The 27,255-nt window shown below is 44.0% G+C and overlaps 1 protein-coding gene across 7 annotated transcripts in view; it reads left to right on the top strand.

Annotated features, from left to right (window-relative positions):
* The first annotated feature begins 1,276 nt into the window (after positions 1 to 1,276).
* Positions 1,277 to 27,255, top strand: part of rap1gapa (RAP1 GTPase activating protein a) — an 84,957-nt gene continuing 58,978 nt past the window's right edge. For 3 of the 7 annotated variants that reach the window (XR_007398380.1, XR_007398383.1, XR_007398379.1), the window contains exon 1: positions 24,069 to 24,290. Coding sequence is in view for 3 of the 7 variants with exons in the window: in XM_049016275.1 (XP_048872232.1) it covers positions 24,247 to 24,290 (44 nt within the window). In the remaining 4 variants the exon portion in view is untranslated. Of the gene's footprint in view, positions 1,403 to 24,068; positions 24,291 to 27,255 lie in introns of those variants that run through there. The other 4 variants (XM_049016275.1, XM_049016277.1, XR_007398391.1 and 1 more) reach the window with 3 other exon arrangements.

Raw genomic sequence — 27,255 nt, 5'->3', positions numbered from 1 at the left:
ACAGAATATTAACTCCGGCCCTGACCCAGTATATGACCTATGACCTTATGATGAACTCAGTGACCATCCCTGCCACATTTCAAAGACAAAGAGATCAGCTGTAAGACTATGGGATTTGTAGATGTAAACTGGGACTGAAGGTGGAGCAGAATGTTTCTCTATAGTAACATAATCCATCGAAAAACAGAAGACTTAGAAGACATTCTGAAGGACCTTCTCAACAGAAATTATGAAAAGGTCGGCGTGTTTTTATTGAAGTCACTGGAAGCCGTCGGTTCTGGTGGTCTCTGTCACGTGGGTAGCAAGTAGGGGGTCTTGTGATGTTCTCCATTCCTGTAAACCACACATCAATTGATGCTGTAATCTGAACAACGAGAAAACTGATTTTTTTTCTAATTACCATTGTAAGCTTGACCGTGCAAATATTCCAAGCTCCAGTATGGACAATTATATAAATAGAAATAGAAAGCCTTCTATTGTCATTGTACTGGAGCACGGATGCTACTTGTACAACGAAATTGCAGTGACGAAATTGCAGTGGTCACTTCTGAAGTGCAGACGTATACAGACATATACAGACATTACGTTTGCAGTACAGACAGGATAGACAGAGTAGTAGATGCAATAACACATAGTGTTAAGTATTGTATTATACTATATTCCTGTATAGTATATTATAATAATAGAAAATTATTGCACATTTTCCTTATGTGGGGGTGGTGTATGTTGTATGTGTGTGTTCATTGCAGTGATGGCTTGTGGGAAGAAACTGTCTCTGAGCCTATTGGTCCTGGTTCTAATGACCCTAAGCGCCTGCCGGAAGGTAACAGGTGAAACAGGTGATAGGCAGGGTGAGTGCTGTCTCTGACGATTACCTTAGTTAAGCATTTGACAAAGCAGTTCAATGAGATATTTCCTTAAGCAACCGTTGAATAAATATGTAAACTGTTTTAAAAAATTACCTCGATGATTGAATGGCAAAAAATGGTAAAATGGTAAAATTAATATTTGTGGTAATATAAATTATTTATGATCGATTCTTATTATTCATAATAGTTATTTGTAGAAAATCTATCCAAAAGCAAAACACAGCTTAAAACTTCGTCGGGACATGTCACCATAGAGCATATCCCAATAAGGCAGGTCCGAGGACGTGGACATGCTGGCCGAACTGGCAGCGCGCGCTCCGAAGTAGGTCACGTGTCAGTCCTCCGGCGCCCGTAAACTGACTGGATTGGGGCGGGGGGAGCGAGGGGCGCATTCCGGAGCAGCGGCGGCACGAAGCGCTGCGGCACCGGCACCTGCTTCGGGCTCCGTTCCCTTCGCTACTGAAAGGCGACGATTGTGGCGACTCCGCGGACACCGAGCCTCCGACTTTTCTGCACAGATTCCCTGCGGCAGCGTAAGTGCGAACGCGCAATATGCACTTTCCGATGGACGGTAATGGAAGCGCAAGCCTGTAACGCGTAGGGAAATAGTTTGAGACTCGAACCCCGTAAACGCTACGCCGAAGCCAGCGACCATAATAATTTAACCTTAGATTTAATCCTAACTAATTAACCTCCTGCAGATTCCCTTCCCGGCTCACTGAAAGGTGTTTGAAACGCTACTGATGATTCCTAACAGGTCTTTGTGACCTGAGGATGAAATAAATTAGCGATGACATATTAACATTTTTCTAAACCCTCAGTTTTACTGGATTAATTATCAATACACATATTGCTTTGTTTAAATGCTTAATTAGTTTATTGTAACGTACAATAAGTAGCCTACTTCATTTCCAGTCATATATAATTAGCCTATAACTTAATTAGCTTATGAAACACTTCATCATTTTAAATTAGAAAGTTTTAGTGATTTATTTTACAATACAAAATGACAAGGGACAATACATATTTTTGATCATTTGCTATACATTACTGCGTCTTATTTGCGTAATCTGCATTTTTAGTGACACGTTTAACTGGACTGAGGTAAGATTTAAATCCGAGATGTATACGATGCCCTTAAAGCAGATCACAGAACGCGTTATATTTATGACAATTATAAGTAGTATAATTGTTAAAATCTGACTTATTCGCTGTCACTTTGATACTGCTGTAATATTTGATTTATTCTCCATTAATTTTTCCTTTTTAATTTTCCTCTTTAAGTTTATAATGTGCTTCTCCCCGCCCTTAATGCCGTTCTCGCAGATCTTTCTTCACGGCCGAACTCCTCATTTCAGCCGCTCGCTTTGTTTAATCACGGTAGCGGCGAAATAGTGCGAATATTGGAAATGTACTAAAAAAAAAGGTAAATGTAATATAAAATGCAATAAATTGTGTGCAGATTAAAACACACAATGAACAGTGACACTGTAATTGCTACTGATAGGTGCAGCGACAGTCACACAATATGTCCAAAGTAGCGTGGTAACAGCCCTATGAATATGAACGTGGTTATGGATGACAGTTTGAATGGGTCAGACCAGAATTCAGAATGTTGATGGTCCGATGGACGAAACAGAGCCTGCTGGTTCAGGACCTAATACTGCAGATCCTGATGGTACCAGTGTGAACAGTCTGCGGCTGGGGTGATTGGAATCTTTGATAATTTTCTCGGCTTTCTTCAGGCCCTGACTGCTATGTATGCCCTGAAAGGGAGGGAAGCTCACCTCATATTTTCTGTGCTCACTGCACTACTTTCTGCAAAGCTTTGTGGCAGTGGGTTGTGCCGTTTCCATACCGGCAGAGGTGTAAGGACATGACAAGCAAGGCATGCGATTGCCCGGGGCCCCAAGTTGTGAGGGAGGCCCCTGAGGGCAGCTGATTACATGGCACTTTGCAGCGACAAATCTACTTTTTTTGTGTATTGTTCATTAAATTCTCATTGTAGATGTTATTCATTTCGAGTTAATATTAAAATAAAGGTAATAACTTTTAGCATGTCGGCAGAAGGTGGGCTGGAGGCTACCTAGAGTCCCAGGAATCGCTTCCACATACCAGGCGGTGATGGGTCCAGATAGGGCAGTGTTTCTCAAACCAGTCCTTGGGGACCCCCAAGCAGTCAACATTTTTTGCTCCCTCCCAACTGTCAGGGAATTGGAAGGGAGCAAAAACATGGACTGTGATGTGGAAAGTTGCGTGCTTGTAGAGTTACTATCTACTGTTGAGGACCTTATTGGTCCAAATGAGCTTTAATTTAGCATTTTCATAGGAACTGAAATCACATTGTCAAAAAATAATTCTGCCTTTTCTTGGCAGGTAACCTGGTCCAACAAAGAGGTTCCTTAATTTAGCAGCATGTTATGTGATTAATGTGACTAATTATACTCTTCTAAGAATATCATCTTCTATGAATCTAATTAATAATATCTCATCCAGCCATTATTAATTTGCTGGAATATCTGAGTCATGTCTTGTGATGTGTTAGATATTTGAATTACAAATCATCTCAGTGACATCGACATGAGTAATTGTATTTCATCAGAATTTCTTCCATCACCACCACAAATGATTCAAGTAATTAAATGCATTAATCCATTGATCCATCTTCTAAACTACCTATCTAGTATCTGTCCCAGGTAGCAAAAGGCATGAGGAGGAAGGAGGACTAGGCTATTACAGAAGGCACCCTCATTCAGCATGAATGGTTTTGAGACATTAAGTTAACTAAAGAAACTTTGATTGACTACATGAGTATGCAGAGGAAAAGAGATGCATCCCAAAAGAGATGCAGGGAAAACTCCACACAGACAGCAAGTGTGGGAATTGGACCTGAAGGATGGAGATGTGAGACCAGTGTGATTCCCAATAAGACACTCATGAAAATAATGAAAATAGAAATTTGTTTCTCTTTGCCTTCCACAAAAATGTCTCTGAGATCCATCTGTGTATTGAATGTCACTGCTCCACACTGGACGTGTATCCTTACACACTTCCTGTTGTATCCTTACACACTTCCTGTTGTATCCCTATGCACCTCCTGTTCTGATGTTCATAGTCACCCTTTATGCTCCATATACACCCTTACACCGTCATTCTTCAGTATGATTTCTGGTTGTGTCTCCCGCAGGAAGTGAAATCTATCATGGAGCATATTTAGTGTTGCATTTGCTAATTTTAGTGGAAATGTTGGCTGTTCATGTAGTAGTTTGTGAGCAGAAGGTGACCATTTCCTGGATTAGTGAAAAGCTTAGAGATGAAACTGAGGAAAAATGAAAGGAATCCTTTGTGTATTCTGTGAGTTACACTGAAAAATCACACCGTAATGCTGTAATGAGGAAAATGTATCACCTTCAATGGTTGCAGCACCTCATATTGTTGAGATGCTGCAAAAACTAAGATTGAAACATTGCAGCTGCTGTTCCCACACAGCTATTGCATTAGCTGTGTTTCAGTGAACTTCTGGGCACAGTAGGACAAATCACACTGAAAAGACCCCTTTGCCACAATGTGATACTAATTGTGCTTTTAAAGATTTCTAGTGATCTGTAAAGCGATTCTTTCAGGCTTTTTTTTTTTTACTTCGTTTGACCAGCTTGTTGATAAAGGCACATGCAGCTGAGGGTCCAGGACCATGTTGTACTTGGGGAAATGCATGGATTGGAGTGTGCTTTTCATTTAGAGTCCAAGAGGAGGAGCTGTGCTGAGCGAGTGCCCTGTGATGGATCGGCACCCTGCCCTGGGTTATTCCCTGTGTGGCCCTGGGATTGGCTCTGGTCCCCCGGCGACCCTGCATAGGACAACCAGGTATAGAAGGTGGATGAATGTTGTTGGGTGGACTTACTACCAGAGGTTCTGGCTACAGAACACTGGGTGTGCTTGAATTCTCGCCTGCCTCTTCACCACCTTGGCTACTGTGGGGTGAGTGTACTGGAGCAGAATGGAGGCCGTCACATCGTCCAGATGGGGGCTACACAGTGGTGGAGGTTCTGTTGGCTGCCCGTTTGTTCTGTAAGGTGCTGTATAACATTCACATTTCTGGACTCTTATGGAAAAGCAGAACCTCCAGTAAGTTAGTAAACCGAGGGTTGGATGTTCTGTAGTGTTCAGTTTGGTTCCTCTCTTTGAATTCAGGCTCTCTCACAATAAGGTCAGACATAGTTATGTGTATCTTTCTTCCAGTCCTGAATAAATCAAAGATGGGTCATTAGATAAAGATACTGAACTTTTAGCTGCAGGATTCGCTCTGTGGAAGCGATTCATCATGCTAGCATTCTCTGAATATCTGGAATGTTCCGTATGTAGCTTGTGCTGAAGCAAAGTTTCAAGGCTACAGTGGATTAATGGAAAAAAGTATAAATAAAACTGATAGATGGATACAGCCCCTTACCGGATCTGAACGTTGGTTTTGCTGATAATATATGTACAGTAGTTGCATATTCACTTTAACTACATAATTTTTGCACAGCCTGTTTGCACTTGACTGTTCCGAGACTCGTAAAGTCTGTCGCAAATTAGATTACCGTTGCTTTTTTCTTTTTTTTTTTTATCACAGAGCAGCATCGTTTATTGATATATGAGCAGCATCATTACACAGAATGGTTAAGGCACCGTTGTGTATATTCCTACTGGCACAGCAATTCACATCTCACTCGCCAAAGTTACAGGGGTTTGGAAAAGAACTGGTAAAGAAAGACCAGTTTATAAAGGACCCTCAAACAGAGTTAGTGTTTTAAATATGCTTATTAAATGCCTGGGCGATATGTTCGATGCAGCGATAAAAGTTGTGAGTCAAGACTTTTTTTCTGTGGGCTCAGGGATATGAGATATGTAACAAACAGAAGTGAATCCCTTGAGTCTCGCACACACTTACTGGCTGCAGAGATGCTCAGTACCGTTAAGTTACTACTCAGCCTCTGAGTTTCAGTCTACACAATCTTTTATAAAAAAAAAAGTATAACTGTGGTATAAATGGTCTGATTCTGGAGGTTCTGCGTTGTGATACTGTACCTTAAGGCGTCTGCCGTCCCTGTTCCCCCTCATCCCATGGGCTGTCACATCTGCCCGCGGTCATGGAGCCTCAGCTCGGTCACTAATTGGCTTCTGCTGCAACCCCAGAGGAGCACAGGTGAAGTCAGAGGCGAGTGTGCAGCAGGTAATGAGGAGGAGTGTGCAGTGTGCACACAGGCAGTGGGATGGCCAACTAATTGTTATTAAGACCCCAAGACAGCAGTGCAAGCTTGGAGTCTGATTGCCCCTCAGATCATAGATCCTGAATTAATGGAGAATTAATAAAGACTAATGGCCGTTTTCTACACAATTGCAGTGCTTAGGTAGGCACTGTTGTCGCTTCAGCTTTAAACGTTTCATAATGTTAATTCAATCTACTGAAGCGCAGAATGGTTTTAAGCAATATAGGAGACCTTTAAATATTTACTTAACTTGCGTGCAGATGAAATGTAAGTGCTTGATTCCATAAGATGAAAAAGCTGACGGTGAAGGGAAAGCTGTGTAGCAGTTACGGCTGTGAGCATCACCATGGTGATGGAGTCTGCTGAGCCATGAGATGCGTCAGCGTGGAACACAGCAGCTGCCCTTCATCGCTTTACCTTCTTCAGTCTGTGCCTTAAAATCGGGGAAAAAACGGACGTTCTGATGTCATTTTTAGCTGTCGTTAACATCGGGCCAGTGTCTTTTACACGCAGGTAGAAGGTCGAACCCCTTCTTTGGGTGTGAGCATGGTCACTGGGCTGGTTCCTTCACATGTTGCACAGACATGGTGTACATGGTCAGCTGAGGTATTTTTCTTCTCCGAGGAACATGCGCTGCTCTGATGTCATCCGGTTAAACTTGGCTTTTGTAGTAGTTTATGGTTAGTTGTATAATCAAAAACTGTCTTGTGGTGCTACAGCCGACCTGAAGGCTGCGCTCTGAGGGACTGTGTAAAGGTGCTACAGCCGTCCTGAAGGCTGTGCTCTGATGGACTGTGTTGTGGTGCTACAGCCGACGTGAAGGCTGCGCTCTGAGGGACTGTGTAAAGGTGCTACAGCCGTCCTGAAGGCTGTGCTCTGAGGGACTGTGTTGTGGTGCTACAGCCGACGTGAAGGCTGCGCTCTGAGGGACTGTGTGAAGGTGCTACAGCCGACCTGAAGGCTGCGCTCTGAGGGACTGTGTGAAGGTGCTACAGCCGACCTGAAGGCTGCGCTCTGAGGGACTGTCTTGTGGTGCTACAGCCGACGTGAAGGCTGCGCTCTGAGGGACTGTCTTGTGGTGCTACAGCCGACGTGAAGGCTGCGCTCTGAGGGACTGTGTGAAGGTGCTACAGCCGACCTGAAGGCTGCGCTCTGAGGGACTATGTGAAGGTGCTACAGCCGACCTGAAGGCTGCGCTCTGAGGGACTGTCTTGTGGTGCTACAGCCGTCCTGAAGGCTGCGCTCTGAGGGACTGTGTTGTGGTGCTACAGCCGACCTGAAGGCTGCGCTCTGAGGGACTGTGTTGTGGTGCTACAGCCGACCTGAAGGCTGCGCTCTGAGGGACTGTGTGAAGGTGCTACAGCCGACCTGAAGGCTCGCTCTGAGGGACTGTCTTGTGGTGCTACAGCCGACCTGAAGGCTGCGCTCTGAGGGACTGTCTTGTGGTGCTACAGCCGACCTGAAGGCTGCGCTCTGAGGGACTGTCTTGTGGTGCTACAGCCGACCTTTCTTCTGTTTTTCATTTAAACTCTGCACACTCGGTGAGTGGAACCCATATGGTTTTGTGTTCCACAGAGAAGAGAAATCCATGTCTATTGCAGTTCTGGTTGTCATTGCAGGTATTGGCGCCAATAAAGCACAGAAAGGAACTTGGGATGCAATATTTACAGCCGGGAAGTGGTCAGTATCAAAGGTCATGTTTGATGAATACAGTTTACAGCAATAATCAAGAAAACCTTCTTTCTAAAATTAAATTTTAGACAGACTATTGCACTACTATGGATCTTGTTCGATCACCAGCCTTTTATGACATTTTCTTCTTTTAAAAGGTTCATACGGGTTTTGTTGTGGATTATAAGTGTCTTTAGATGTTCTCTGCTATGCTATGAGTCATAGTTAGTTCTCATGGAAAAAGTTTTAGTGATGCTTTTGGAATATGAACAAATGTACTTTTTCTCCGTAATGGATGCATACAAGGTCCATTAACATGCTTTCTGCAGGCCTGGCCTTTCTGCAACAATTAATCAATGATAATAGTTTCAGCTGAAGAGGCCATTTTGAATCAGGCTTCTTTGTGAGAGAGAGGCCGGATGTTCCGATTCACTCGTCATTAGAATCACTGCATCTCTGCAGCCCATGTTGTACCTGTGGAATAAACAGGAACTTATTCATTCTGGAACTTTCTCCATATTAATAATCTTTTTTTTTTTTTTTTTTTAGCAAATGACAAATGTTGGGTGCTGGCTTGGTTGTTGAAACAGGATGATTGAAGTTCATTGCATGTGTAAAATTGCCCCTGCATCCAAACGCTGTTAGAGAGTTCCGCAGGTTGTAGGTAACTCCTTAACCTGTCCATGGATGTTAAGTTGCTCTTTAAAGAGCTGATTTCTGGGCTGTTCCTGGGATATTGTGTGCGTCTCATAACGGACATCACAGCTGAGCCCGAGCCACATCCTCTGCTGATGTCGTGTCCTCGTCATCAAGCAGCTCTCGCCTTTGTCGGGAGGACAAGGTCACATGAGAGAGTTACAGAATGAAGATGCCATATCTAAGAACTTTTAGAGATCTACCTTGAATGAATCAAAACTTATTCTGTGTTTTATATATTTTTAAGTTTTAAGTTTAATGGAGGATTGAGGAAGGTAACCCATGTGAGTATTAAGGGAACCTTCAGACTCGAGAAAGAAAGAGCTGGGAGCAGGAGCTGGAGCTGAAGCCTTGTAGGTTCTCGCCTATGGTGCTTAAGCCGTGGTTCTGAGGTCTGTCATGTGCTGTTCTAGGGGACATTGACTGTGCTGTTTACTCACTTCATGTACAGATCAGAGAACCAGCCTTGGTCTGGTTATTCACAGGTGTCTGCTGAGCTTCCCTATTTCCCGCCTCTATGTCAAAGCATTATAAGTACAATAAACCAATGTACACAGTGTGTGTGTGTGTGTGTGTGTGTGTGTGTGTCATTTGTTGTATATTCAGAGGAAGGCTGCAGGCATTTTGTTACGCATAACATCAATCATTACCAATCGGTATAGTGTGACATTATTGTTAAATGTAATTTCAATGATTATATACGAAACGCTGCATACAATGTATCTTGGAAATATAGCAAGATCTCACTGTAATGATTCCTTATGACAGTAATTTGGCGAACCGTCTGCGTTTAATGATATCCATTTGGTGAAGCAGCGAGGCGTGGATGAGCGTGATTACACAGACGCTGCTTCCTCTCAGCTATTAGCTGTTTATTTTTCCATTGTACGGCGGCTCAGAGACAATTTTTGTTCCTAATTAATGTTCAAAGTCACAGTATAATCACTGGGCTTCAGTCAGATCCGAAGCATTAATAGAATCCAGTTGAGAAAAGTATGTAACATGTAAAGTATGTTTTTGTGTGCATCTAAAGATTGGACTGTATGGATCCCAGGGGAAAATTCTGGAGAAAATAAATGTAAAGTTGAGAATCGGCCTGGTGAGAATCATCATTCTGGTTAAATTTAGTGTGTTGAGCATAGAAGGATGTTTTAATCTTTTATAACTTCACAGTTATCCTGGAGTCTATCCTAGATCCAGGGAGTACTCTGTATGGCAGTGTTCCCAATCCGGTCCACGTTTCTGCTCCCTCCCAGGCAGTTGACATTTTTTCTCCCTTCCAAGAGCTGGGAGGGAGCAAAAATGTGGACTATCTGGGGGGTCCCCGAGGATTGGATTGGGAAAGACTGGTGTATGGGATAACAGTGGCATAAGTACAGCTAAACTCAATGTCAATTGATATATATTTACTTTTATTTTTACTGTCAAGATAGAGCTATATAGCTTTGAAGCTCATTCCACTATGTTTGTGTTTTTCTTGTTGTGATGTTACTTTTAATCTTTGTTTTGTAACCTTTTTTTTTTAGTTACTGAAACCTCATTTGTCTATTGACCTTTGTCACATTTTCCCGTGTCACTGAGAAGAGCTTCGCTTAATCTTGCTGAAAGCTCCGATGGCCTTATCGACCTGTTTTGTTGGGCCTTCTAGTGAGAGATGGTAAAAGTCAAAGAGAGATCAGGAGAGCACAAACTGCCCGAGACTAGTCCACAATCGGCACCTCGGCTGAACCTTCATGCATCGTCACTCTAACACTAATGTAGATAGATGTTCTTTAGTGATTCCAAGGGGACATTCATTTGAATATAGACACAAAAAACATCAAGTGCGGTGAGAGGAATAGAAGAGTGGCAAACTTAAGACAAAGTGCAAAGACCACAGAGGTAATACAAGCAAGATTGTGGAAAAATGTATAGGTAACAAATATGAAACAAGGGCTTTATACAGATGAGTTATGTAGGGTGTGATTCATCTGTTTTTAAATGTTGTTGTATGTGCTATGGTGGGGGTGAGGGCAGGCACATAGAACATAATGCCCCAGTGCAACAAGAAGGTTCTAGCTGCACACAGAGATCCAGGGGCTGGAGCAGAACTCGCTGCCCCGGAGGTGTGAGGCCATGGCGCCTACCCACTGGGCCGCCGTCCTTCACTTCATGCCGTTGAGTTTACGCTCTCTCAGTTTCTAATCAACAGCGAAGAGTCTAATTCCCAAGTATACATACTCAGTGTCTGTTGTTTATCGTGATATAAATACTGTGTTACAATATGATCCTGACGATTTTGTCTCCATCGGTGACTTGAGGCTTGGCAGATAATCAGAACGAGCCAAGTAATGATGTTTCGGTCAATAACGGCCCGCACATACGTCGGTGGTCCTGTAACATTATAAAGGAGCTGAATAATTCCTATCGCTTCCTATGTCGTCGCCGTCGTAAAGTAGCGCAACGCATCACCTATGTATTTGTGTAAACAAACTTACTGCGCTGCCAGTCGTATAAAAGTATAGCAATTGTAATTTTGAACAGTACATAATACTTGATAATGATAATAATCAGGGGCGGCTCGGTGGCGCAGTGCCTCACAGCAAGAAGGTCCTGGGTTTGGTCCCGGGTCCTTTCTGTGTGGAGTTTGCACGCCCCCCCCCGTGTTCACGTGGGTTTTCGCCGGGGGCTCCGGTTTCCTCCCACATTCCAAAAGAATGCGGGATAGGTTGATTAGCGAGTCTAAATTGGCCCTGCAGTTGGAAGAGTGTGCATGGTGTATAACAGCCTGTACCATATAGCCGTGGTGTATAACAGCCTGTACCATTGAGGTCTGTGTAAGTAAGCTCTATGACAGGGGTGGGCAATCTTATCTACAAAGGGCCAGTGTTTGTGCAGGTTCTTGGGATAACCTTTAGGTTAGCTGTTCAAACCCAGGTGTGAGGACTCCTCAGCCAATCAATCCTGTACTTAGTGATCTAATTAGGGAGTTGTGGCGAAAACCCGCACACACAGTGGCCATTTCAGGCCCGTTCCTGCTCTATGATGTTCTCACAATGACGAAATCCCCTAGCGACACATTTCTTAGAACGTGTCCTGGTCCTTAAGCGGCGCATGATTATACTAAGGTATCCTTATCAATGAACCATGGCAGAAGCCTCATTTGATTGATTTTTAAGGGACACAGTGGAGATGTAAAAGGCAGAAGTGCCTCCCGGTGGCTTTTTGTAGCTAAACCTGAGGTAAAGCCTGTAAGCAGGGTGTTAGGCTTAGGAGAAACGCAGATGTCATGGATGCCCCAACGCTGCAGCCCGCTGTTGGCCAGATTCAGATTCTGTGCACAGTGTGAGATGGATATGCAGCAGACTTGGCAAACTGCTTAGCAGGAGCTGAGAAGGAGCAGAAATTTGGACTGTCTGGGGGGCCCCAGGGACCAGGTTGGGAAACAATGATCTGGAAGCTAGAATTTCAGCCTCCTTGTTCAGCCTTTTCCCTCATGTATCTACCTCAGACGTGCATATATAATGGCTTAAGACATAAATTTGATTAACCTCACACTGCAAAATAGGATTCTAAGCTCTATATACTTGTAATGAATTTGAGCACTGCTCACACTATGTTGTTTAAAAATGCATCAATTTGAAGGAGGTGTCCAGGTCGCACTGTAATTAAATCTTCAAGAGCTGTATGGCGGGATAGATTTCCAAGCCCAATGCATAGTTAACGGCTGTTTCCCCCTGAAATGGCTCCTTTTAATTTTTTATTTTTTTAGAGTGTCTGTCATCCACAGACATGAATAGCAAGGTAATCTTCACTGAAATGCATGCAGTCTGGTAGAGAGGGAAGTGGCAGTGAGAAACTGCGAAGAAGAAGAAGCCCACAGTGTGTGCAGTGGAGACAGTGAGCTGAGGGTCTGTAAACTCATAAAGCAACCAATGGGAAGTAAGTGGGTCACAGCAGACAACACATGGTGATATGTCTCACTTTCACCCACCACCGCCATGCAGTGTCAGAATGACAGAAGCACTGAAAAGCCACTGAGAGTCCAAGACTGATCAGAAACAAAACTCCACATGTTAGGATCTCAGTTTTTCTGCCCCCCCCCCCCCCCCTTCCTTTTTGAAGCAGCCAAATCTCACTAAAACTGAAGTGACGCCACCTAGTGCCAGCAACAGGTACAGTGACCACTAAAGACACTTGAACTTGTGAGAGAACTCAAACAGTATTTGATGGATCTTCTTATCACTTCACATAAACATTATATTGACGCAGTTCTAGACATTTTCAGACAGAATTCGCCAAAACTGAAGTAGCAGTGCTAGGTGATAGCAAAGAAAATGTAGGGCATTTACAGAGGACACTTGATCTTGTGTGGAGGTAGAAAGTTCAGTAGTAGGTTGCACCAGCTTGGCACAAGCTCCTCTTTCATTTTAAGGTAAATCACACCACAATTGAAGTGCAGCTGCAGATTGTGCTTGATTTTGTGAATTCGGTAATTCAGACAGTATCTGACAGAACTTCTTACAGTTCCACAAAAACATTACATGGGTGATCTATTTGTGTTTTCATTTTGAACAAATTGCTTGGAGATTGAAGCAGCACCACATAGTAGTGACCCATGGAAGGAGAACCACAGATGCAGATCTGGTGAATTTGACTACACTGAAACACGGATTTGAGCTTTTGGGAAAGATTCTTTGGAGAGGTGGGGAGAGTGTGTAGGGGGGCTAGCGATTTGTAGAGATTGAGGTGACATGCAGAATGGCATGAGCGCATAGCATGAACAGACAACATCTGACGCTCAGTTCAAGAGCAAAAGATTAAAAGCCACGTGGACGACGAAAAAGGCGAGTTTAAAAATAGTTTGAGTAACATTTACTTCAAACAGCCCGGACAGGCAGTATTGATTGCTTTTCAAGCAGAGTGCCCATCTGCCCTTGGACATCTGAGGAGTGGAGAGGTGAGCAGTTAAGCCGGAAGGGCAGACACGTGCTGCTGAGATGGTAATGGGCAGTTGGATTGGTCCTGCTGGAAACCACCATAGTTCCCTGTTAGATAAGGAACTATTTAGCAGGTGTCCTGTGTCCCGCTTTCCTCTCGGTTGGTTCCCTCAGTTTTTTTGTTTGGTGCAGATTGGATGCCTCTTTTTTTTTTTTTTTTTTTTAACCTGGGAAGCTTCTGTTCCAAGGTTGAACTTCTGCTCTGCTGCCAGGTTGAGCTGTTGTTAGTTTCCTATGCTGACCCCATAATCTGAAGCATCTTAATAATAATCATGCACCCTTTTAGAATTCCCTGTCTGGGAGAGAGGGCCTGTTCTGGACCGCAAACTGGATCCACCTGTAGTACTGAAAGTGTTCCTGTTTGGACGGCGGAGTTTTTATTAGTTTAACATGAAGTTTGGCTAAATATGCAGATACTTTCTGATAAATCGTTCAGTCTCATGCATTGCTGTGCAGAAAGCTGGCCGGCATTGATCTTTGATCTATGGCGCAGCAGACAAATCTGAGCCAGCTGAGAAGCTGGTCTGTAGCTCTAAGGCTGCCCTACTTCTGAACACCAGTTCTGCGTCATTCTCTTATTCTTAACATTTTAATTGTGGTCAGAAGTATAGGCAGTTTTTTCAGATAATGATGAAAAATTGCAGAGGTGCCTGTACTATTGGCCATAACTGTATGCTGTTGCCTCCTCAAATGGGCTCCTTAAAGCTGACTAATATGCACTTTGCCCATCATACATCATGCCGATTCACTGAGTTCAGGTTAAGTACCTCTTTCGAGTATAAAAGCCTTGTGTTTGTTAGTTTGCTGTATTTGTGATCTTTGTTCTCTGTTTACCGGTGGACATGCAGAGTAACTGACTGCTTACTGTGCATATGGTGATAACAATCACACCTTAATCTTCTCATTTTAAACTGATCTTGGCTCAGCAGTGAAGCTACTCCGTAGGATTTAAACTGACAACCTTCTGATCTCAGCCACAGTATGCTAACCCATGCGGGGTTGAATTGAATGTTTTCTGTGAATTAAAATCCTATATGAGTTCATGCTGCACTAGTTGCAGTTTGATGTACGACATGCTAAGACGTACTTTAAAATCAGTTCACCAGGAAATGCACAAAGTTTTGCCAGTAAGAAGTAGCCAGCTATCCGAACAACCTCCTTAGAGCCGTGGTTCAGCTTTTCACCTTGCACTTGTCTTTTAACTTCGTCCTCTGTTTTTTTTAGCCTGTGTGCAAGTTTATATTGCTGTGCTGCTAATCTTGCGGACAGCTGACATTGTTCAGAAACGTATCACCTATGTCACTTTCAGAAACTGCTGGGGACGTGAGCAGATTCCTGTGTCCTCTGCCCTTGTGGCCAAAGAAAGCCAAGGAGCTATTTTGTCCTGTAGCAAAAAATGGACGCAGTGCTGCATCAACAGTTCGAGCAGATGACACGGCCCTTGGGCTGACATCAGGACGTCAGTGCAGCTTTGTCAGTGCAGCTGGCCACCCTGGCTGGGGGGCACAGCTCTGGGGAGGTACTTATTATGCAGCTGTCTGTTTTTGGGAGGCTCTGAGGTTTTTAGTCATGGCTGTGCAAATGCTCAGGAAAACTTGATATTCCTATAGCAGGACGACTGACTGTAACCCTCGTGGCCATCCTTCTGATACGAAGGTTGTCCTCTGCCTGCCCCTCGTCTATGTCTGTTTTAATTCTGGGGAGACATCTTGCATCACGAATTGATATATAATATGTTATAGCCATGTTTAAAATTTGGAGTATTTGAATAGTGTTGCATGTTAACAAGCTTTTGAATACAGACGCAACAGAGAACAGTGATTTCATGAAGTGAGCACATGGATATGATCCGTGAGCTGGTGCATAACGCCTGCATGCTGCACAGCATGCCCCCCGCCCCGGGGGGGGGGGGGGGGGGGTTCCCGTCAAGTTCAATGGGGGAGGCGCAGCCCTTGAACCACCTGTCGCTCCCTTGCTAACAAACACGTTGTTTTTCTCAGCAGAGAATTAATGTCAGGCTCTCTCAGGCACATTCAGTGCATCAGTGTGATATTTTGGAGGTAATACTGACAGAGTGTAATGTTTAAGCGTTGAGTTTCAGTGCGTCACATAACTGGCAGTGTGTAATGTGAAACTGCAAGCTGGGAAAGTCAGACTTATTCAAATTAGGATTTTACGCTCTTGGGATTGCGTAGAGATTTTGGAAGAATGTGGATGTAAGTGTACCTCTCCCTGTCATTGCCCTTGACTGGCAGCAGGTGTCACTGTTGCTCCAAGAAGTCAGTTCATTACTTATGAACAGTGGTCATCTGCTCGAGTTTTTGCTCGTTGGACAAGTTCAGGATCTAACCATTCGCTTCCAAATTATACTTGTCATATTGTCTCATCTTGTCTTTTTTTTTTGCAAATACCCAGATGTGTAGATGTATAGCTTTCTATTCCTCAGTTTAAACAGATCCATCATTGTTACCACCTTGATACAGTCATGTAGAAAAGGTGATCGCTGCAATGCAGTGGCATCCTGACCAGGGAGTCTCCCACCTCTTTCTGCCTGGGATAGACGTCTGTCTCACCACAGCCATGTACAGGATAAACAGATGAATGGAATAAATGTGTGAAATGACAACATTAGTGGGGTGTGTTTTTCTGTAATTCTGGTCTTATGACCATAGTGATGGAATTATTAATTATATATGACAGGGGGCCCCCCTCTCCGATTTAATGGGCTGTTTTGAGTTTATATCCGTCTTTGTGTTGTGTCCTTCATGGCTGGTGTGTTATGATGTGTTTATATTGGTGTGTTTGCTCTGTTCCGTACATCAGCATGTAATTAGAAATAAACATGGTATCCACCTTCCGCCACTGCGCCTTAGCAGGTGATGCACGGCGGCAGACGATTCATTCTTTCCACTGCAGTCGCGGAGCAGGAGTGGCCCTCGTATTGCCTGTCGGAAAAGGTGAAATATAACCCCAAATCCGGAAAAGTTGGGACGGTGTGTAAAATGAAAATCAAACTGAAAACAGTACTTCGTTAAATTATCTTTGACCTGTATTACATTGAAAACAATACAACAGCACAATATTTAATGTATTCCTCTTGAATTGTATTGTTTTTCTCAAAATAAAGATTTATTACAATTTTGGTTCTTGCAAAAAAGTTGGGACAGGAGCAATTTAGGGCCGGTAATGAGGTAAATTAGTTAAATAATGATGTGATTTACAACGTAGCATTCGAGCCCCTGCATGTGGTAGAAAGTGCAGCAACCAAAGGCCCTCAATCCAAGTACGTCCTCAGTCACTGTAGTAAATTCTGAGCGTACATGAGACGGCGGAGTAGTAACAGTACTGTTTGAGGCTGATTGCAGGCAGAGTGGCTGTGAATGATGTGCAGTTGGGTGCATCTTAGTTTTGAGCTTTCTCGCAGAGAAGGAGGGATTCTGCGGGTCTCGGGCTGCTTCTGTCGCACGGGGGTGAGGATGGATTTCTCGTGATGCAGAGGAACGTAGCGAGGAGCATGAGGTGTGGAGTGATATAAGGAAATGGATGCCTTTAAGATGAGGGGTTTGATCTGTGACTGAACCGTGTGGTAGTTACGTCACAGGAAATCTTCAGTATATGAGATTATATTTTCATACACACGTGTGTGTCTGTATGTGTGTGTATACAGTATAGATAGATGAAGTTCTTTAATCTGTAAAACTTTGATGTTGAGAAAGCTGTGTGGCAGCCTGTGGCAGTGAGGCGCGATGAGCTGGGAGGGGGCTGAGCTGTTTTATTTGGCAGCGTCCCCCGTTTCAGGGACAGCCAATGGAACGACAGGAATGGGGGTAGTGTGTAACCAGTCCTGAATGAAAACGATAGAAAATATGGGAAACCAGTTCTTTAGTATGCAGTTCAGGACTAGACAGCTTACTGATCAGACTTACCTGAACGACAGAGGTGCGGGTGGAGCATCTTACATGTAACAGCCAGCTCTTAAGTACCTCCTTACCAAGGTGGACACTTCCATGTCCCTGCAGTCTTTAAGATCTGGTGGGGTGGATGTAGCGTGTTGAGAACAGATTTTTATGTACAGCTAGCTTGAGTGAATAACAGGGAGCTGTGTTACAGTTTATTCAATACATTTTATATGGAGTTAGATAAGCTGACTAAACACTTAATTGTATATTTGAGGTCATCCAGTATATTCAACCCCAATAGCTCTATACAAAATGTTTTATTTGAATGAGTCAGCAGGCCCTGCTGTTGTACCCTTGGATAAATACTTAATCTGAGTTAATCAGTTATCCAGACTGATATAGTTCATTTAGGACATTAAAAAACATCAGCTAAGCGACTGAAAATGTCAAGTGTTTTGTGACATACCACATAAACCAATAAAGCCAGCATGGTAAGTTAGATGTGGCTGCTTTACAACACCCTAAATAAAGGGTCACATGATCTGGGTTTACGAGGAAGGAAGGGAGCTTTAACATGTGTACCGGAATGAAAATGGCTGTAATGAAAACAGTGAGAGGAACAAAAGAGAGATGTTTCTTTGTACATTTTCAGAAAAAAAGTACCAATTTGTAATTTTGATGGTGCAGTTATTTGTCACTAGGGCGTACCCTCAATGGTCTGCCAGTTGTACCCTAGCTGTAGGTAAATCTACTTTTTACGGTACAGAAATGGACTCTGAGGAACATTTTTATATCATTGGCGGGGACATTAATCTTGTTTGTACCAAAACTGTACCAGGGCTGTAGCCTTTTTTCCTGACAGTGTAAGTCTTGGGCATCAAGGCCTGAGTGTTAGTGATGGGTGAATGAGGCTTCATGAACCATTTGCTGTATTTTCTGACCCCACTACATGGCGCTCTCTGTTAATGAAAGGGCTCAAAGCATGCAGCGAAGCATCTAGTGGGGTCAAAAAATACAGCAAATGGTTCATGAAACGTCAACTTACATGATGGTAAGGCACAGGCAAATTGACTGGGTGAGCAGAATCTTGGCCAGCATATCCATGCCTACAGTTTTTGTTAGAGTCCCTTGGCTCAAAACGTCTTCCGGCACCTATGGTATTGCCTGGCCCAGGACAGGAAGTTTTACCCATGCCTGGTGCGCAGTTCCCTGGCTCATTTACAGTTGAATTTTATTTATTTAGCAAATGCTTTTATCCAAAGCAACATACAATTGAAAGCAGGACCAGAGAGGGGTTAAGGGCCTTGCTCACTGGTGCCAGTGACATCATCCTGCCATCAATGGGATTTGAACTGGAGACCTTCCAATCGATGTGTTGCCGTAATCTTGCATCCCGACATGGCTGTTTGCATCGACCTGCCCGCCGTCCACCAGTCTGTGTGTACCAGCTGCTGTCTTCCACAGTCACGCTGTTTAAGACTGAATTTAGTGTTTGCACTTTTTAAAGACTCTGACTTCCAGAAATGCTATTCTAACCTTTCTGAAGCAATCAGTGAGTCATTTTTGACTTTTCCTGGTTTCAGGATCCTTGGGGAACATTACAGTGAACCACTTAAGTAAATTGCTGACCGACTGATTGATGTTGCTGCGGTTCGTACTGATCCAGCTATCAGTTTATCCATGTGGTCTTTATTCTCTGGTATATGACTTAAAAAAAATTTAATTATTCCTCATATTATAAAAATTAACACATTTGTAAGGAGCATTGTATTTAATAGCCTTAATATGTATGCGTAAATACATAGTAGATATAGTTTCATACTCATCTATCTTTAATGCCAGAGACTACAGCAAAGACCTTTGCTGATTTGTGTCAAGACCCCTGAGCGGGCGGGACCCACGGAGGGGGTGGGGGCTTCTTGAGGTCCACCTGAACAACATGGCTTTTCTTCTGCCCAGCATCCTGGCCTTCCTTTGCAAAATAAGTGCCCGTGAAAGGGTGCAGTGTATGCTTCAGACCATGCAGGGGCAGCCCGGTGGGCAACGGGGGCTGTAAAATCATGGGGGGCAGACGCTAAAATGTCCCCCCACCCCTGGAGGCAAGAGAGCCATGGCGATATACCTTTCTATACTGCTTCTGCAAATGAGGGGTGGTCCTGACCTCTGAAATGAAACTCTCACTTGAAACACAGTACATAACTAACCAGAATGTGTGGTCTAAACCAAACTCAACCATCCTGTCACCGTTTTCCCTGCTCAAGGCCGCATTTGTTTTATCTACTCCTGGGACAGTTACACCAGCTCTGAAAGCTCATGATGAGTTTGCATACACTTCGGAGGAAGCATCATGAAATACTGTCACTTTGCCGTGACTGATGCCTTCCAGCTCGCCTGTAGCGTGATCATACCTCGGGCCACGTGTGGGTGTAGACACCCAAACAGAGACTAGTTCTCCATCGCTTCCCTGCTGCAAATCCAAGAAACTGGGTTATTCTTTGTTTGCTGCTGTTCTTAATCTTACTGGTTTTGGATTGTTGACAATCATGAGTATGTCACTCAGTAAACTTACAGGCTGAGAACAGGCTATAGATAGATGGGTCAAATTAAGGCCTGATACTTCCATTCTGTGACTTGCATTTCTTTTTTTATGTAGCATTGTTGATGCAATCTATGCACCTACGGATGCTCTGATGTGCAACCATTAACAATACAGGGAATAAAATGAGTAAAATATATTCTATGATTGCATTTGGGAGGAGTTATTGCTGTTAGCATTATGTAGCAGGTCAGTACAGGTTAGCTCATTCTGGGGTGTGCTTTGACATTCCCAAATCAGTATGTCTGAGGTCTGCATCAGGTGCTTGGATCAGCTCCCTAAGGAGCCATCGAGGTCACCTTCTGATAAGACGCCCAACCACCCCTGCAGACTCCTCTCAATCCAAAGGAACAGCAGCTCTATTTCAGATTCCCTCCAGAGCTCTAAACTCCTCACTTTGTTATGGACAATGATTCCAGAAATGCTATGGAGAAAACCTCATTTCCGCAACTTGTACTCACAATATTGTTCTTTTGGTCATTACCCACTGCTCATAGCCATGGGTGAATATCGGGATGCAAGTTGACCAGTAAACATCAAGTGTCATCTCACAATTTAACCCCTACTTCACCAGCATGGACCTCCTTAGTGCCTGCATAACCACAACCACTGCTGTAATCCACCTGTCAATCTCACCATCTCTTGCGAACATGATCCTGAGGTACTTGAAGTCCTTTGCTGGAGGCACAGTCTGTCCCCTTACCTGAACGGAATGATACACACTTTTACACACACTTTATGAGGCCAACACTCTGAACGGCTGAATCCGAAAGGCTTTGATCTATTTTGTTCCAAAGATGAGGCCATAACTCACACGCTGCATTTATCAGGAGTTGAATAGCACACAGTGCACCCTGGAACGCCACATTCCCACAGCATGTCCCACAGTATGTGTTGGGGAGCATCTCCTCATGCTATCTCCAAGTTCCCAAAGCACAGGTAGAATTTGTAAAAATGTTTCCAGCTGTGTGAAGGAGAAGAGTTGACCCATTGTTTCACTGCCAGGCTGGAATATCCTTTATTCCTGTTGAATCCTAGGTTCCGCCACTGGGCAGACTCTCTTCTCCGGTACCTAAGGAATGGGGCTTTCTCACGGAAGGAGAGATGTGATCCTCTATAGTCGAAATGTAAAATTGAAACGATGCTTTACACACATAGTGCTATTTATTTATACACACACATATATACAGACAGTTGGGAACATGCAATGGGTCTGACTTCAGTCAGCCCATTTAACTAGCACCGGGGGGAGGGGTGGGGGTTAAGGGGCCTTGTTCAAGGACTCAAACAACATGCGACTATGATGCAGATTATGGAATTTGAATCGGTGACCACCAAGAGACCTAACTCACTGGGTCACATGCCCCCCACACCGTCTGCTCCCCCTAATGTAAAATGGAGGCTACCATCACCGTTAGTCACACATGGCCATCTTTAGGGTCTCTCTCTATGACCTCTCCACACTGCTTGCTTTGGGCTTGAAGGCATGTGATGAAATATATGTATTGAATGTGCTGGTTTTGAAGCATCCAGTTTGCATGTGATTTATTTATCAGATTTTTTTTTTTGCAAAAGTGGAGTCATACAGTCCTTGGAGCAATCAAGAGTTAGGGGGGTTTTGCTCGAGGGCCAAACAGTGAAATATCTCTCCCAAGTCTGCGATTTGACCCAGCTACCTTCTGATCACAATTACAGCACTCTAATTCACTGAGCCTCATGCCACAGCCTGCCTACCAGTGAGGGGTTGCAGTTTCTTTAGTACTTAGATGGTCTAGACTTCCCAGTTCACCTGTCTGAACTGCAAGTGAGGGAATTTAAAAAATATTGTAAATAGTAATGTTTAAAATTTTGGGGGGGGGGGGAGCAAAAAGTAAAAAAAAAAAAAAAAAAACAGCCTTATTCACAGAAGCGTATGGAAAGGAGCTCTGTAGGTTGAATCTGGGTGATGTGGATGAAGTGCAGCTCTTGGTGCATCTCGTCATGTTCACCTGCAGCTCGTCAACCTGCGTTTCAAGATCTAAATATAAAACTGGCTCAGCTTCAGGAATGTGCCATGGTGCTGGGACAGCCAGTGCAGATATAGATTGAGGTGGAGTTATGCAAATGATCATTTGGTGAGGGAAACTGACACTTTGGAGGGTCATGTTATTTCTTAATGACCCGCTTGATGGCCCTCATTTCACGTTCCGCTAGCTGTGCGTAAAGGCGGACGAAGGGATTACAGAAGCTGCCTTCAGCCCTGGAGCCCAGTGGAGATGGGCCGCTGAAACTGATGCCGTTGTTCATACCTTTCCTGAAAGTCTCTCTGCACTGTCCCCCCACCTGGATCACCTACCCGGAAACCCACAGTGGGAGTGGTTGTCCTGCACAGTCAAGACTAACTGGTTAAGTGCTCTTGTATTTGGCTGCAACACTGGATCTCATTGGCTGAAAAGCCGGAACTGCTTGTCAGCCCGGAACAATCTCACCCATCGCACATACAGAGTCTCAAGATTGTTTTCAAAGTTCAACGTGTTATTTCTGGCATTCCAGAGAAGCTTGGAAATTTTGTCTTAAACTCAAGATCCAGACTTTGGAGTGCAGAATGCAAGACAAAAGGTCCTATGTTCTAAATACTTTACATTAAAAAAAAAAAAATTATGAATTACATGATTTGTATTATATATGTGTAGCCGTGTGTCAATGCATGCCAGTTTGACTGTTGCAAAATAAGCAGTTTCAAACTTCTTCAGTCATAGCCTTATTAAGGATCTTGCTCCCTTGGTGACATCATTGTCATGAACACATTTCTCGCTGATGACCTCAGGCAGTAGGGACCGGACAATAAATGAAATTATGTAAAGTTAGGACGTGAATATGGGATTTCTGTATATGTATGAAATTCTGTGCCCTTTGCTGTCCTGCCGGACATTTTAATAAGTGTTTTCAAAGATGTAATAATAATATATAATAATACATTTTATTTATAAGCGCCTTTCAAAACACTCAAGGTCGCTGTACAATGCAAAAAAATACATAGATTCAATAAAACAAGAAAAAACCTAATGATTAAAAGAAACGTGTTATTAAGAAATATAAGACAATCTAAAACAGGTAGGTTTTATGTTAGGATTTAAAAAGCGGAAGAGAATCTAAATTACGGAGATCAGGAGGGAGAGAATTCCAAAGCTGGGGGGCAGAGTAACTGAATGCCCTGTTCCCCATTGTCTTTAAATGACCAGAGGGTACAGTGAGAAGGAGAGAGGAAGAGGAGCGAAGAGTGCAGGCAGGAGCAGCAAAGTGGATGAGGTCAGATATGCATGGAGGAGCGAGGTTATGTAGTGCTTATGTAGTGCTTATGTAGTGCTTATGACTTATGTAGTGGTTTTATGTACTGGTTATGTAGACTTTAGATATAGAATTTCTTTTGGCAAAAACTTTGTAAACTCTTTGTGTCATTTATATGTACATTGTAGGAGTTAAGAGACCCTTAAGGCGCGCAGTTATTCTCTCAGGTTAACATTCGGCTTGGTGATTACAGCGAATACTGTGGTAACCCTGCAGTGGAAAACTACTGAAATGGTTCAGGCCCATTCATTCACCGGGCCCAGTGTGTCGCACCAGAACTCGGGAATCGGTAACGTACTGAAGAGCTCCTGAGGGCACTATTGCATAAAGAACTGGGTCTAAATCATGGTGGATCTAGAGATTAGAGGAAGCAAGAATGACTCTGTAAGTACCTGCAAACCATAACAAGCTCTGGAAAATTACAGTATAGTGTTAATGCAGCACTTTGTTCACAAACTATTTTAAGTATTTGGGTCTTTTTCTCCAGGCAATAACTAACAATTTGAAATGAGTGAATATTTCTCGTAAGTTATGTAAACTACGATGAACTTCTTTATTCCTGATAAGAGGATGTAATTGTCTTTTAAACTGCTGTGGAAAAGGCATTTTCTCTTGTTCTTCATTGGTTTCTTGTGAATCCAGGAAAAAACTTTGAAGTTAAAAAGTGCAGCACAGAGCCTGACTTGTTACCAGAGCAACTGGAAAATGGTGGTGAACCCCCCCCCCCCCCCCCAATCCCTTTATGTGGCAAAGAGGCGTGAGAGGGAGGAGTGAAAAAATGAGCGAGTAGATGAGCAAGCAGGCGAGAGAGAGAGAGAGAGAGAGAGAGAGACACACACGTGTTTGTCCATCCGTTCACTCACTTCAACCGGGTGCCAGTTTAAGGGAGAAGTGAGAGGCACTGGGCTGGAGACTGGACCAGAGGGGTGGCAGAGGCCGAGCACCCAGCTTTCAGCCAGCATGCCGCAGAGGAAACGCAGCTTCACTTTCGGAGCCTATGGAGGGTGAGCGTCTGCTTGGCTTTCGGTCACTTTCCTCTGTTTGTCGGTATTTGCTTACGTATGACTTCTGAGTGGGTCTTGATGTGGACAGCCCACGCTGTTTGTACCCAGTCTGCTTGTAGCTCTGTGTGCTTGTGTGTCTGTATGAGTTTGTGTGTGTGTGTGTGTCTGTGTGAGTTTGTGTGTGCGTGTGCTTATGTGTGTGTCTGTGTGGCTCGGTCGGTACATGTCTGCAGGCAGTATCTCCATGTACCCCTGGCACTGTTTACTGGAGCGCTCTCACAGTCTGTCATATGCATACAGTAAAGCCTTTTTGTTAATTAAGCCCCGGGGGGCTGACAAAACAAGCTTTTCTGTGACATTTCCATCCCCGAGCCACCATGGCTGGCTTCAGAGCACCTTCTGAAGAAAGATTAACAAAGTGGTCCATTCCAGCCGAATGGGTTTGGGTTAATTATTTTTGGGGGACAATAAAGGCTGTAACACACTCCGCTGCTGAAGTTTACAGGCTGAGCCTGTTAATGCGAGGAGTACCACACTCGGACGTAGGCGCCCTCCAGAGGTGTTCTGTGCTGGGGGTCAGCTGTGCTGCAGCCCGGTCTGAACTGCCCAGTACCTCTAACTAGTCAGGGTGGAATGCCTGCAGTGGTTGACAGGTCCTCTGGGGGGCAGGGGACAAGGCACCCCTGCTGAAGTAGTCCATGTGTCCTTAAGCTCCCACCACCCCCCCCCACCCCCCCGGACACTCCAAAGAGGACCTGAAACCTAAGAGAAGTACTGCCTTCCTATAACCCTTGAATATACTCTACCAAGGGTATCGTCTGCAAATCTGCAGAAGTTTTGTAAATGTGTTTGTGAAATTTGCAGAAGTTTTCATATTTTAATGTTTAGTGTATGGAGATATTCATATAGCAGGGGAATGTGTGTGTGTGTGTGTGTGTGTGTGTGTGTGTGTGTGTGTGTGTGTGTGTGTGTGTGTGTGTGTGTGTGTGTGTGTGTCTTCCTCGTCTCCCAGCATGATCCTTCGATCATATCATCACACATTTGCTCTCACAAATTTAATGTAAAATAAATCGGTTACGGAGCTCTGTGGTAGACAGATCTCCCCTTTAATACAGTGGCGGCAACTTTCTTCCTTTTTTTTTGGAAAAAAAAAACTCCTTTGTTTTCAGTGCATTTCAGAATCCCAATTAAAGGAAGTTAACAATGAGAGAACTGTGATGTCAATGGGAGACATTCCGAGTGGAAAAGCCCATATTGAGGCTTTCGGCTGGGAGCCGCCGCGTTTCATGAAGCTCAGCACTTTCCCCGATGTCACTTTCCACATAACAGTGAAGTCCATGCAAAACAGAGCCCAAGGAAAATAAGATTCCGAAGGGAAGGGCAGTGTGACCTTCAGCTAGACAGAGCCCTGCTTTAGGTGAGCTTTCAGTGGGCCTCTCTGTCTGTGCTGTTTGTGAGGCAGTCGGCCCACGGCTCTTTGTTTTAAAGATCCATGCAGATATTGGGGTGATTCCCAGCTCTGGAAAGAATAAGAGACCACGGCACTATTTTTAATTTCACCTTTTTCTCAGTTTATGGGAATGCATCTGTGTAAAACATACATTGTTTGTTTTTTTTTTTTGTTTTTTTGCAAACTCCAGTCTGGTTCTTCCCTCTTTCTCATTGATGAAGGGCTTCTTCCTTGCTTAATGGGCCTTCAGGAGCCTCATATGAACTGTCCTAGCAGTGCAGTTCACACCTGCACTTAATGTTTCCCATTGCTTTTGAAGGTCACTTGAGGTTATCCTCCGATTCAGGAGGCACTTGTTTGATAACTTGATGGTCATGTCTGGCATTAGAAGGTTGCTTCTGCCCTCTGCCTGGTCATTCCCAGTGTCTCCTGCTTCATCTTGTTCTTATGTTTTGCTGTCTTAGGAACTTTGAGGCTGGAAGCAGCCTGCCTCGCAGTGTAGCCTTCTGCCAGCAGAACCAGGGTTAAACCAAGATGTAAAAATGCATATTTTTGAGAGCTATATATGTGTAGATGCTCATAAGCTCAGTACATCTTAAAGGTCACAGTGTCCGCGGATACAGTTAGCTGCGTGATTGGTGCTGGACGCCGTCCTCGGGTACAGCCGTCCGCTGATTGGTGCTGGACACTGTCCACAGATAAGGCCGTCCGCTGATTGGTGCTGGACACTGTCCGCAGATAAGGCCGTCCGGTGATTGGTGCTGGACACTGTCCACAGATGAGGCCGTCTGGCTGATTGGTGCTGGACACTGTCCGCAGATGAGGCCGTCTGCCTGATTGGTGCTGGACACTGTCCACAGATGAGGCCGTCTGGCTGATTGGTGCTGGACACTGTCCGCAGATAAGGCCGTCTGCCTGATTGGTGCTGGATACTTGGTGCTGGATAATGCAGTGGATATGGATGAAGAAGGAAAATGACTCTGTCATACTTACCATCATTAGTTATATTTGAAACCTTTCCACACCGCGGTTCCCTAGTGGATTTGAGAACTTGTGTTTGTTTTATATGAACTTTTTACTGTTAACAACAAAGCAGCTGAAACAGGGTGAAATCTAGTAAAATCTCCTCCCTGGCCTGCAGGTACCATGCGAAAGCTGGCCAGGTTCAAGCACGTCCAGGAAAAAAAGGCATAAAAATAAAAGTTCATAAGACATAAACAAACAACAAAAGCCCTCAACAAAGAGAGAAAGTAAGAGAACCCCGCCCCATTTCTTAATGCCAAATGCCATTCTCCTTTTCTAAATCTAAATCTTATCTCGAACATCATGGTAGAACTTCTTCACCTTTGATCCATTTTGGACGCTGCAGTGAAGTAAAGTGTGATCTTTCTCAACATGGTTTATCTAAATGCTAAAAATACTTTCCCAAACTTTTATAATGCAAAGGTACAATATTTGCAGTTGTCGTTAATGTGGGTTATGGGTGGTTCATGCAGAATCTTCCAGATATAGCTG

The sequence above is a fragment of the Brienomyrus brachyistius genome, chromosome 6 (genome assembly GCF_023856365.1).
Source record: "Brienomyrus brachyistius isolate T26 chromosome 6, BBRACH_0.4, whole genome shotgun sequence".
NCBI classification, from domain to species: domain Eukaryota; kingdom Metazoa; phylum Chordata; class Actinopteri; order Osteoglossiformes; family Mormyridae; genus Brienomyrus; species Brienomyrus brachyistius.
This window is presented reverse-complemented; position numbering and strand designations above follow the sequence as displayed.